Source organism: Amblyomma mixtum, chromosome 9 (genome assembly GCF_055824585.1).
Source record: "Amblyomma mixtum isolate Tamu chromosome 9, ASM5582458v1, whole genome shotgun sequence".
NCBI lineage: Eukaryota > Metazoa > Arthropoda > Arachnida > Ixodida > Ixodidae > Amblyomma > Amblyomma mixtum.
Window position 1 is genome coordinate 81,934,524 of NC_143020.1, and position 13,661 is coordinate 81,948,184.

A 13,661-nucleotide genomic window follows, 5' to 3' on the forward strand; every position below is an offset into this window, starting at 1 on the left:
TGGATTCACACTAAGGACAATTCGCCCGCGGAGACCAGGCCTTACATGACGCCTCCTTCCGCTCCGTGAGGTCCAGGCCAGGATCGCGGGAAAAAAAAAAGCCGCCCTCATGTCTAATGCGATTAACGACTCCTCTTCTGACCTTGCCTTCGCAGGCAGCAGTAAGTGAATTAAGCTTGCGCATGGTCTTTCGCCAGCCAACATTCGCCGGATTAACGGGCCAAGCGCCAACCTCGCGAAGCGGATGTTGAATGTCCCGTGACGCCTAGTCCTCGGCGCTCCCTGGACCGGTGGTCTCTCGTGTGAATCCTCATTAGCCGAAGATGGCAAATGTCCGAATCAATATCACTTTTCTCTTTTCGGCGACTTTCAGTCTTTGAAAAACGCCTTTACCAGCTGAACGCTATTAAGTACGTTGCACGTGAAAACGAAAAGCAATTAAGCTAGTGACGAAAGTCGTTTGGCGGAAGAATGTTGGAACGTGGAGAAACATTTGCACAATTTGTTCAGATCGCCTTCACTCATACCATCTAAGCATTACAGAGAACCATTAAAGTTCGATGTGTGAAAGAGATCCACGTTCCCGCAACCAAAGATCCTATTTGGAAGACTCCGAATCGAGTTTTCAATTAGCTCATTAGGCTAGCTGCGTAAAGAAGTGCGAACGTTCCAGCTGCATGATGCATAAACCATCAACGAATGGACTTCAATGCACGAGAAGCCTATATATTTATAAGCTGGCTGTCGAATCTCACCTTTAATATTTCAGCCACGTTCAAGGTTGCATTCGCGGCTTCAGGAGCTGGTAACGGTTTCACTGTATTTGTGCTCCTTTAATGTTCCCCTTGGGAGTAATCGAGTCGTGGTATTCAATGGAACGCAAGCCGTTGAGCCGCCAATAAACAAAATAACTACCCAGTTGGGAGCAAGTCAAGCAAAACCTAGCCGCCTTCGTCAAAAAGTTTAATTTTTATTTCTTGATCATTATCCCCGGCTCTTGGCCAATGATGATTTAATTGTCATCTATGTATTTTATCAAGGACACTTTAGAGCAAGTGACTAGGGCTCTTCATGGTTACTTGCCTTGGCGATTATAAAGATATAAATTCAGTCTGACTTCTTGATATCTTTAGCCCGTTCAGTCAGGAGCGCAGTGCATATGAAAAAGAAAAAGAAATTACTTTCTAGATAGTTCTGTTGAAGGGCTGCCACGCAGTGTAGCTTAGTGGTCATTGCGTTCTGAAAAAAAAACGCATTCTCGTAAACATTTTCTCCAGTCCGAGTAGAATCTGCTGTGGTCTGATCAATTTCCTATTACCGCTTTCTGTTGAGAAATTTTCCATTTTCTTTCAGCCTAAAAGGTCGACTGTTTTTCAGCCAAGCAAAGTTTTAAACCACCCCTGAATAGCAGCATATAGCTATTTTAGGCTGTTACAAGCTTTTGCGACAAGAATGCCTCCAAAATAAATATTATTAAAACTGCCAAGAAGCAAAAGGGTACTCAAATGTGTGAGGAGGACGAACAAGATAAGACATAAATGTAGACTTTGCTGCTTGCCTTATTCAATTAGGTGCGCATGAAGGCATGAGAATGAGTGCGCTTTATAGCCTTAACACTTTTTTTTACAGAACACAGATTTCTTTGCGTTAGTAGTCAAGGCTAGCACCAGCCCAAAAGACTAGCCATTTCCCGCATAGCCTAAATACTGATAGCGACCAGTCCAGGAAAAATACAATGCGCGTCATCCTAAAATGTCTGTCAAAATCTTATTGAAGTATTGCAAAGTGGTTATTTACTTTTACGCTCATAATATATCCGCCTTCGACGCAAAGACTTGCAAACCCGGTTGTTTGAAGTTATTTTTTTCTTGCAGGCATCTTGCAGTCTTAGTGAAAGGCGTTTCGTTCAGCTTCTGTTTGATCCACCAGTGAAAATAAAACTTTACTATTAACCGTGTTCACTGTGGGAGAAGAAAGCACACTGTGCCGTCTTCAGGGTAAATAACAAAAATAGAATACATCGACGCTTTAATAGGGAAGCGTTGAGTGCTGTGCGCGTATGAGGCTTGCCTAGGCACCGTTTTTCTTCGCACACTACAGTAGCAGCTATCAGAAGGGGAATGTCGGAGACCCATGAATTCCAGTGCAGTCGTGATGTTAATAATAGCGTCCCCTCATTAAGATGTCTTAGATGTTCAAGTGCGTATAAAAAATGTTCACTATTCTAATACTGTTTGTGTAGGAGTAATGCTAATGGCCTTTCTGCCCCACCTGCAGACAGATATGTGCCATCGATCAGATACGCAAAGGAAGAGAAATACATGCTTCATTGTGTACGCCTCTTTAAACCGAACTTCGCCCTTCATACTACTTCTCCAAGTTCTGTTAAATATTTTCTTACCTTCTCAGGCTGATCTTCCTAGTCATCAGTTAACATTGCTTTCAAGAGCCTAAAGACTTCCAATTTCCTCTATAAACCATAATAACCTTTGTTACGAACTCATAGTGATATAAAATTTCTCTCTAAATGTGCACGAAAAAACTTGCAAAGACAATTTTACCTGCAGTAAAACCAACGAGTTGTCGTAATCATCATCACCATCAGCCTGGCTACGCCCACTGCAGGGCAAAGGCCTCTCCCACGTCTGTCCAATTAATTCTGTTCTTTACCAGCTGCGCCCATCGTATCCCCGCGAACATCTTAACCGCATCCTCCCTCCTAACTTTCTATCGCCCGCCCGCTACGCTTGCCTTCTCTCGGAATCCAGTCCGTTACCCTTAATGAGCAGCGGTTATCTCTCCTTCGCATTACATGCCTTGCACAAGCCCATTTCTTCCTTTTCATTTCGACAAGGATGTCATTAATCCGCTCTCGTTCCCTCACCCGCTCTGCCATCTTTCAGTCTCTTAGCATTGCACCTAGCACTTTCATTTCAATAACTCGCTGCGTTGTCCTTAAAGCTGAATAATTTTCGTTAGCCTCCACATTTCTGCCCCGTGGGTGAGTACCGGCAAAGTACAGCGGTTGCATGCCTTCTTCTTGAGGTATGTTGGTGAACTGCCATTCCAGATTTGAGAGAACCTGCCAAATGCGCTTCACCCTATTTTATTATTCTGGCTATTTTGCTTCGGGATTCGCATCTGCGGATTGTATGGCAATGACTTGTACAGCTCATAAATTTTGCGGCGTAAAAGCCTCAGCATGTTATATGCAGGTGTGCATAATATTTACTTGCACTTGGGCACATATCAATAGATGCAAATTGCATATATTCCCGTGTACACATATGTAGCATACTTTCGAAAACTTGATAAGAATTTCAGTTGCAAATATTGATGCGAGCAAAATTTATTCATTTTATCTACCACATATTATGGAACAATGAGTACCGGCCAATTAATCCACTGATCGGGGCTCCAAACGCTTTAAAATTGCTGTTTTGTTAAACTGCTTAGTTATCTTTCTCCACACTGCTTAAATCCCGACACCGGGATTGCCGTATAAGTAAATAAATAAATAAATAAAAACCAGTGCCTTAAAAAAGTGTATTATTTTGGTAGAAAACCTGGCTCATGCTGAAGACGTTTTCCGACAATGGATACGAATTTGTTCGTTCCTGCCAAATATTGCGTAGATACGCGATTTGTTTCTTTGTCCTTGTGCGGTTTTCCTTACGAGCGCTTTACATAGCTGTCGATGAAACAGCATGAAAGTATGCGGAGTTTTCAGAAAGAAAAGTGTGCTCAAACACTTCGCGTATTTTCGTCTTGTTTACCGGCCGCTTTTTTCTCCTTCACTGTGTATAATTTCGTTAGAAGCATACATCTTTCTTGGCCACTGAATACACTCCAGCAACCCTATATTAAAACAAAAATCGATCCATCATCCGCAATTATCTCATCTCAGAGCAGAATAAATGCGGGCAGCAACATAGTGGATTTCAAGCTCAATATAGGACAAGAGCATCGTTTTCAATCAGCTTATTATACGTGGTAAAAATCCGCAGATAACCCGCCATTCTTGACTCGCCAAAACGTTGATAACATTTTCGAACCATTTTCGATCTGCTGTGCCTTTGGTCATGACGTTGGGCAATTAGGCTCTCAAAGCGAAAGCTAGCGTTAACGAAGCGGTAGCTTAACTGCTAACTATCGCGTTTTTCTCTCATCAGGTGAATGTTTGCTCAAACCATGTCTTCTCCACCCAAAATAATGAGCCAAATAGTTTCTTGAGTGCTCAGGCAAAAAAGCAAACTAACATACCTGTACAAGGTAAACGAAGGCAGCGACGCAATCGAAAAGCGCAAGTATGCGATGTTGTATTTTTGATTACTTCGAAACGCGTAGTTTAAAATATGTGCCACCGGTTATTGCAGAAGTACAAACGTCTCATCTTCAATGCACGGCCCTCCAGAGGCTTCGATAGCTCAGGACTGTTAGAAAAATTCATTACAAAAAAGAGACGGGCATCGTCGTGTCCCCTCTCTCCTCAGTCTTGTGATAGCGCTGCTTCTTGCCACAGGATAATCAGATTTCGTTTAATTCATCACTGATCATTCAGGTGGTTAAAAGCAAACAGGAACGCACACACACAAGTCCACCCACACAAGTCCATAAAATGAAATGAAAAGCAGTGTTGAGGGGTTAACTCTATGGCTGTTAATTAAACGCTAGTGCGGAGAAAACAAGCCAAGAGGCGAAGGAAACTAGGTAACGATAATCGTGTTTTTCTGCCGGGGTTAGAAAGATCAGGTGGCTAGGAGAGGTGAAATTGCAAGCGGCTTCCGAGAACTTGGGCGCAAACCGCACTTAGGCGGTTTCCTGTTGCTTCGCCATAATTTGCGTAGTGTTTCGACGAAGGCGTTGTTCGCCTAGGGTGAAAAATAGAAACTTTAGAGCGAACAGTTGTAAATATGCACCCACCATTTCCTTGGAAGGACACCTGGCCATGAAGCTGCGAAAAGGAAGAGAGAGTGAGAATGAAGAGAGAAGGAGAAGACAGACAGAGAGACTAGAGTGTTATGAAGCGAAGAAAAAATAATGAAGACGTCAGGAACAGGAACTTTACGGCTTGATGCTTCTTTGAGTTGTTTGAATCTCGCGCATAGAATGGCCCTTAATAACTGTTTACTTGCGACCGTTCGAAAATAGGGAGTTATTAAATGCAATTTTTCTTTTACGTTCGGAGTACACCCTTCTTCAAATTTCATGTTTTCGTATACTGTACAAATATTGTGCAAAACATCGCAACCACAATATTTATTGTCAGCTTATTTGTATAAGTTGAATTATAACATCCAAATCAATGTATTTGGGGCCTTGTCACAGCCGAGTGTTTTTGAAACCCTTTCGGTTTAAAAAAAACATTTAATATCAACGAACCAGAACAAGCGCAATGAAAAATAGTTGGCAATTTCGTAAACGAAAACTAATAAGCTAAAGCCTCTGTCTGTTTCACTAGCAGTGAATTTCATGCGAATGTTTCATTTCTGGAAGGTTCGCGTGTGGCAATAGCAGAATTTAAAAACAGGCGACATTCCTACCTTAAGGTTTCCGGTGTTCAGTGGTGGTCACAAGGGGGGGGGAGGAGGAGTCGCCCCCCCCCCCCCCCCCAAAAGTCCTTTGCACATCTTCCCGAAAGCACGTTTTCGGGCTCTCACAGAGCTACATGTGATTTGTGATGTAGAACTGGAAAGCTTTTGCGTCTGTGATGGGTCAAGTAGTTCCCTGCTTTGTACGTTCACCGTGTTAGCACCTGTCTTATTTCACACAATTCTACGTTCTAAAGGTTATGCGAGTAAAATTCGTAGTTATTGCCGAGGTATCAGGGTCCTGCCGTGCCCACAGTTTTGTTCACCAAAGAGCAGAAACAAAAACGCCTTGCTGAAGCCATGCGGGGATTTAGTTCATAACCATTCTCATGTGCAAGGATTTAGCGATATCTTGAGGTTATGTGTGTCAACAGGAGAAAGTGCGCCTGAAGGATAATTCAAGAATGCCAAACAATAACGGGGCAGAAACATGAAATGATTTCGCTAGTTGACAACAAAAATCTTGCAGAGGAGGAAGGGGTTCAGGGAGGCTAACCTGAAGAAAAAGCCGGTTTTCTACCCTGCCAGGGGGAAAGGTGTGTGTGTGTGGGGGGGGGGGGGGGTAAAAGATGCAGAAGATTCTGTTTTTAGTCGTCACGTGAAGAAACTCCTCGTTGCTACCGTACTTCAGCTATAACATCGCCCGCTGCAGTTAACCAAAGCATTTAACCGTTAATACCGGAAATCACGTTCTTGCATACACTTCCAGATCATATACGAGCTACGTTTCAATCTATTCACGTTAACTTTAGGATGTATTTTTGTCTCGCGGGATGAGACAAGGAGCTTTTTTGGGTGCGAGCGTGTTCTACATCTGTTTAGTATTATGAGTACATTAGGAAAGCATTTCTTTTCTCGAATGCAACCTTCATGAAGCACTTTTCTGTGTTTTTGTACATGCAGTGATAACCGGAGCTGGTGAGGAAGCAGGATCCACGCTTCGACCCTCTGGACACCCCAGCGTGACATCGCCATCTTTCTGGATGACCGACGAACCGTACGGGATGGTAGCAATAGCTCCGTCATCGGTTGCGGCGACCACGGACTATAACCTCACCGACGTCGACATCCCGCTGCATGCCGATGAAGGGTGGCCCGAAGAAGGCATCTTCGAAGAAGAGTTTTCAGAGAACTTCCAACGGGCCGTGACTGTGCTGGGCTACCTGTACACTTTCTTCATCCCTCTCCTCATCGTGCTCGGCCTGGTCGGCAATGGCCTATCCTTCGTCACATTCCTTTTCACGAGACTCAAGGTGCGAGCATCGAGCTTCTATCTGGGAACCTTGGCGCTCTCCGACTTCGGCTATCTTTTTCTAATGGCCTTCGTCTGGCTCGACAAACAGGGCGTCAAGGTTTGTCGCCATCAAACCTTTGAATCCTCGTGTAATAGCAAAGCAGGCAGCATAAAAAAGTAGGGCGTGTGTGTTGCACGGTCCACCCCGACTTTGAAGTAAACAGAACGCAAGAACATTACACCTGACGGCACGCAAATCCCAATTTATCGCCGGGGCTTAGGATCAAGCTGGAGTAGAGCGAATATTTTCTTGTTCGTAGCTCGGATGACAATATTTCTCACTGAACAGAACACCTGAACGCAAATGGTGTAGTTCCTGTTTGCCACATAGCCACACGATATTTTCCGGGCCAAAGGTCGATTAAAACAATGACGAAGGTCATTGAAGGTCACTGGCACGCATTTTATCATCTTTCTAGCTACAGTTCAATAGAACTTGCCAAGCATCCTTTCGTGACAGCCCAAAATATGATTACTATTTCATATTCGACTTTTGTGCCTGCTATTAGTGATATTCGATACGCGCGTTCAGGTCCAGCGCGAAGTAAGCAGCCACATACCAGTACATTAAACCTCGAAGGTCTGAAAGGATCTCACATACTTCTGCATACACAAAATATTAACGTGGCCAGAAAGTGGGGACATAACTCTTTCTGGAACAGCTCAAAACCTTATCCCGCCCGCTTTGTAGTTTTCTGTTGTTCAAATAAAGTTGTAATGTGGAAGTGTGAAACAAAGGCGCCCAATAATGTTCGTTATTTTTTTCGAATGTTGCCCCGACATAGGACACTGGTAACAGGCAATCGTTAAAAACTGGTTTGGTTTGGTTTATGGGGTTTAACGTACCAAAGCGACTAAGGCTATGAGAGACGCTGTAGTGAAAGGCTCCGGAAATTTCGACCACTTGGGGTTCTTTAACGTGCACTGACATCGCACAGCACACGGGCCTCTAGAATTTCTCCTCCAAAGAAATTCAACCGCCGCGGCCGGGATGGAACCCGCATCTTTCGGGTCAGTAGCCGAGCACCATAACCACTGAGCCAACGCCGCTATATATGTCAAAAACAATTATTTGAGTAAACAAAGATTCCTTGTCTTATTTTCTGCTTTAGCTCCTTTTCAGAACACCACAAACCTTTTAGAAAGGCAGCACACTGCACCTCATTCTTAAGGAGGCCCATAGGAACCGTAGGTGCCGATAATGATTTCTCGCATATTCTCCGGTACGCTTTCTGGATGCAGATGCTGAATAAGCGGGGCGTGTGCCAGGGAATCCTGTACCTGTCATCGGCGTTCAGCTTCTGGTCCGTGTGGCTGACGGTGACATTCACGGCGGAGCGCTGCTTCGCCGTTCAGTGCCCCCTCTGGCGGCTGCAGTTAGGCACCCGGTGCCGAGCCCGGGTCACCGTGGGAGCCACGGCCGCCGCTTCTCTGCTGCTCAACTCCTACCTGCTTCTGCTCACTGACGTCATTGTCGAAGAAGACGGCGCTTCGGCGTGTCACCACAGGCCTCAGTTTGAGCAGTGAGTTGTCCACGTGTGAAGATATTGTGCGTCAAGCGCGAACACGTAGCCGTTGCGATCGTCCGCGTCAAGCTTGACTCCAACTGTACGCTGTGCGAGAGCGTTTGCCGAGCCGGCAAATTCCATTTGCGGCCGTAGTGTCGGCTTTATGGGTATCCTTTAAATTATGCTGACACACTCGGGCCCCTCACATCATTCCACTGGTGTATACTAATGTAAAACGGCAGTTTTTCGACTGTCAGGTCAGAGGAGGGGTCCGGAGCTGCGAAAAGAATTAAGCAACGCCAACGAGGAATTTGCCATCCAATGTTTAGTTTCATTTTCCTTAGGTTTGCTCGCGACGACAGTCGTTACGAGGACTGGAGGACAGGGTGGGGAAGTGAGCAATCAGTTATAGGCGCGGCTTGTTTGGATGAGGTCGCATCTCTAACACACTTCTAGCGCTGCATCCAGTTCGGTCGTGCGACAGGTTCATTGATCCGCCGGTTCGTTGCACAGCTAACGCAACAAATAAAGTGCCGCGGAAAAAGCTCGTGAAGCATGTCGAAACAGTTATCGTTTTCTGTTATACGTTGCCGTCACCGGCGGCCCGCCAGAGTGGCGTGGGGCGGGGCGTTGTCATGAATTAAAGTGAAACTATTGAATTAATTCTCCCAATATTTCGTTGGATGGCGGGACGGGCAGCAGCGGTAAAAAGCCGAGTTGCAAACAAGATGAAATTGAAATGCAGCGAAATGCAACCCCCGCAAACGGTTCTGGAAATTCATTCCTACAAGTTTCAGTGTCCTGAGTTCAAAAAGCTGTAAGGTGATAACATAAAAAAAATTGTCACTTGGCAGACTTGAGCCCAGACGCTTGGATTGGATTTTTTGATGTTATAATTAGTCGAGCGCATGCAGGAAAAAGTTCCGGTACTTTTGAAACAACAGCAATAAATTAGCACCTACACCTATTGTTACGGAACCTACCGAGTTTCGTTTGAGACATTTGGTGCCCACGACATTCATGTCTGCGATTGAGTATCATGCCATTTACAACAACCTCTATATAAGCGAGAAGGGTAATGAGGGGCTCGTTATACGTATGAGAGAAGCGAACAGCCACAGACACCAAGGAACACAGGGGATTTTTTGTAGATTTATTTTCTGATGTTCATCAAAAGATAATATTACTGAATATAAAATATTCAGTAATATCTGCATTCAACACCACAAAAGAAATAAAAATATTCCCTTTGTTTCGTGGTTTTTGTGGTTGTTCGATTCTCTCATCAATATATATATATATATATATATATATATATATATATATATATATATATATATATATATATATATCCAGGAATCTAAAAACATAACACGATTTAATTCACGAAGTTTCGGCTGAGGGACGAGCTTTTTCTAGCGTACTAACGTATTCGAAACACGCAGCTTTTAAAGCACGCGCCAGGTACAGGAATAGCGTGAAGCACAAATGCAAAAAATGGGGAGGGCGGAAATGATAAAAAACGAGAAAGGAAAAAGCAAATCAGTGACAACATGAAAAGAGCGAGCGCCTAACTTGGATGCGCTGTTTTTGGAAGGCGGCAACAACAGAAAATAAAAACAAGGAGGCCCCTCATGGTTTGCTTAGAAAAACAGGGCAGTGACGCTCGAGGTGTCGCTCCTTACCGCATTTAGGTGACAAGCGTGAAGCGCTTGACCCCTGCGCAACTTTTTCTTCCTTTTTCTTTCCTTCTTTATTTTTTCGTTATTATTTTTTCCTTCTTGTCTTTTTCGCTTTTTTTCTTCTTTTTTCTCTTTTTTTCTGAGGTGTTTCGTTGGTGCTCCTCCTGACCCCCATCAATAATAGTTCCTCTTGAAATGTTGCCTTCTCGTTCCGCAGGAGTCAAGCTCTTCACGCGTGTCACAGAAATGCAGTAATGAGCAACAGCTCGAGGGTCACTCCCTTGCTTTTCTTAGAAAGTCATCTGGTGGTTGGGAAAGGAATTTCTTCCACCTTTTTTATTTTTTGTCGTTCCCTCCTTCCGAACACCTGCATCCACTTTAGGGGATCGCCCTTTTCGAGTTGTCACCGATTTCTTTTTCCTCTCGCCTCTTTTTTCGCCCCCCCCCCCCCCCTCCCTATTACTTGCATTTGTGCTTCACGCTGTTCCTGTACATCGCGCCTGCTTTAAAAGCTGCGTGTTTCGAATAGATTTGCACACTACAAAAGGCTGGTTCTCCAACCGAAACAACGTCAATGAATACCTGTTATATTTTTAAATTTCCATTGACTATATCATATACTGAGCAATTAGCGGCCAAGAAGTCACTTTTCAATATATATATATATAAAGTGAGCGCGATCCTTGGAAAATAATATATGGGAATCGGTGAAATATATTCAGGTCACTCCGTGCTCTGCGGCGCAAAATGAAGTACCAATGCCTTGGGCACATAACGGTAATCAAAGTGACCTGTTTCAGAAAGTCAACCAAACTAAATATCACCCGAGTATACAGAGATAGTGATTTACTTTTATATACCTGCAAACAGCCAGTGCCCTAAAAGAGCTTTCCTGCCTGAGCTGTAGTACTTTATTATACACAATATGTAAACATGAATGGTGTCAGGCATGCGTGAGGTGCTACCGAACTCCATCTAATATTTTAAGCTAGACGAAACGAGCATGCAGGTTGAAACTATTAGAAAGAGAGATACCCTAAGCTCAGGGGCTGAACAAAGCATTCCTATTTAGCTTGTAATAAGGAAAACTTCTCTCACCTGAGATACATTGTATAAATCGGAGAAAAACCTCCGCTTTTAACGTGGGCCTATTGCAGTCCACCATTTGCTTATTTTTGGCTTCTAAGGAGCCTGTCCACTGTCTGATTCTGTGCGCGGGTAAATGAAAAATACTTTCTAAATCAATCTACATGACAGGATAACTAAAATGCAGGGTTGACAGGGTTGAAATATTAAAACAGTAAAAAATGCAAACGTTCTCGAGGGGTGTGTACGGGACATTTTATTCATGAAAAGTTACGTACTATGATGATGCATTACTGTCTATGGTTTTCTATTGTCATATATGGAGTGTCGTAGGCCAAGGGAGGGCCAACACCTGCGACTAAATCTAATGTTTCTCTAGGTTTCCTGAAAATTCGCTTTCCCATTAAGGGCTATCTCCCACACAGAAAGAAAATAAGCTTTGAACTTCGCTTTTAGTAGCCAATGGGAGTGCCTAAATAAGCCTCTCCTGTATGCTAGTCTTATGAACCGGAGAACCACTCGTAGATATAAGGTGTCAGTTACCGCTAACAGCAAGACATTCCAAGTCTCCCCACGAAGCCTAACCACGTTCCATTTTTCCTGTGTCGCATCAGCCAGCACTGCTCCCGATAATTTGATGATGGGGTGCCGCCACTGAATTCTGAAATTTCAGACTGTGCTTTTCCCTCTCAGAAAAAAAAAGCTGCTCGCTTCAGAAGTATAGCGTTACGTTTTTCGAGGCCTGTACACTTTGAACTGTCTCTATAACGACAATGATCAGCCTTCACTGTGAATATATCATTAAAACATCATGGCTTGAACTGCACAGACACATTAAATGATCAGACTCATTGCACACTTCGCTGGCGAAAAATGAGCGCGTAAAAAGAATATATTTACATTTATTTAGAGAGCTCACAAAGAACCGTTCCATTGGAGAGAACTTTTCGAAACCTAAGTTGGGAAAATGTGATAGATATGGTAGCGTACACTCTCTAGTTTTCACCTCTTATTCTCTCTCCTCTCTATCCTTATTGTATCTTTCTCCATTTCTTAAACCTTCAAACTTTTTTTCATTGTTTCCTTCACTCCTCTCGTTTATTCCGCATTTCAGTTTCTTGCTCTTTTCTATTTATGCGTTGGCAATTTATCTGCGACTTGCAATCTTCTCTTTCATTTCAGGATAGCTTATTTCTGCATATATGCTCAGCCGGCATCTCTTATCTTGTTCCTTCCGATACATCAGCGTCCCCTGATAAAGTGTCTGCAGTCGTTCGCTTCTTCTTCGCCTGTTGAGGAAAAATCAAATCAGTAAATGAACTCGCGTTGTTACACATGAACACTTTACAATACAATTCGCAGCTCTTAAACTTTGTTGACAATTTTCCTCAGTTTTGCTATGTATTAGTTTACAAAATAATTAACAAAACGACTGTTTTTCTGCTTAATAAGGAAAAAATATTGCTTCTAAGCATGTTCGTTGCTTTAGCAGGTAAAAAATCAGGCTTAATGAACTTGAGTGTCAATAAGTAGAGTACCAGTGTAAGAATGACCCTCATTTTTTTTGAAAAACCATTCCAGATTCTGGTTGCACTAAACACATACTTTAGTATATGTGTGCATTGCACCAGCCCCAAACAATAAAAAGGCGATCAACGAAACAGTCTTGCTTTGCCATACTAGGGGGCACTTACAGTTATGAGTAAGACGTTTCCTAATGGCTAATGGGCCCGGAATCATCATGCTGGGAAGCACGTCGGCTCGGAAACAGGATACGCGTAAAAAAAAAAACAGTACGAAGCGATGCACAGAACTCACGAAACGCCTGCCCTATTTGTCGTTTTGTGTTCATTCTGTGTTCAGAGTTAGCCTCATTTTTTCCTGCGCACTTCATGATATTGCTACTACGGGTCGATGCATTGGAAGCATGCTTGGTAGCATAGCTCTGCGTGTTTACCATCCGCCATCGAAACTTGACGCTTAGTCAGGCATGTTACCGTCTTTTCGTCCACATCCTTGAGAAGTGTTTTGTTGTGCGCGTATAAAAGCGGAGTTCAACCATGAAATGCTTTCTTCCCTCTCTTTTTTTCTCTCCCCCCCCCCCCTCCTCACCTAAGAATCCTGCACTACACGAACATCATGGACACGGTGGTGACGCTCATTGTGCCGTTCATCCTGATCGTCATCATGAACTTCATGATTGGGCGCGCCCTGTACCTGTTCAACGCACGGAGGAGACTGCAGCGCGCAAACAGCGCTCAAATGGACTCCGCAGGTAAGAAAAGCCTGGTAAGGCCATGGTAAGAAAAACTGGTCACCTTTGCTCTTCATGCACTCGCTCAAAAAACAGCCACTACGAAAAGAAGTGGGCGGAGGTCTCAGATACTTAGTGGCGCATTGCACTTGAAAGCGCTGCAAAGTCTCTGCCGAGTACCAAATTAATCGATGGAAAGGTTAAGATTGTTTCTAGATACGATATTGCACCTCAATAGACTAGTTT

The 13,661-nt window shown here is 43.7% G+C and overlaps 1 protein-coding gene across 1 annotated transcript in view; it reads left to right on the top strand.

Moving 5' to 3' along the window:
- LOC149329874 (uncharacterized) overlaps positions 1-13,661 on the top strand; it is a 109,665-nt gene that overhangs the window by 81,583 nt on the left and 14,421 nt on the right. Inside the window, exons 3-5 of the mRNA XM_089559672.1 lie at positions 6,495-6,943; positions 8,128-8,408; positions 13,279-13,436. Coding sequence (XP_089415798.1) covers positions 6,575-6,943; positions 8,128-8,408; positions 13,279-13,436 — 808 coding nt within the window. The 5' untranslated portion in view covers positions 6,495-6,574. The remainder of the gene's footprint in view (positions 1-6,494; positions 6,944-8,127; positions 8,409-13,278; positions 13,437-13,661) is intronic.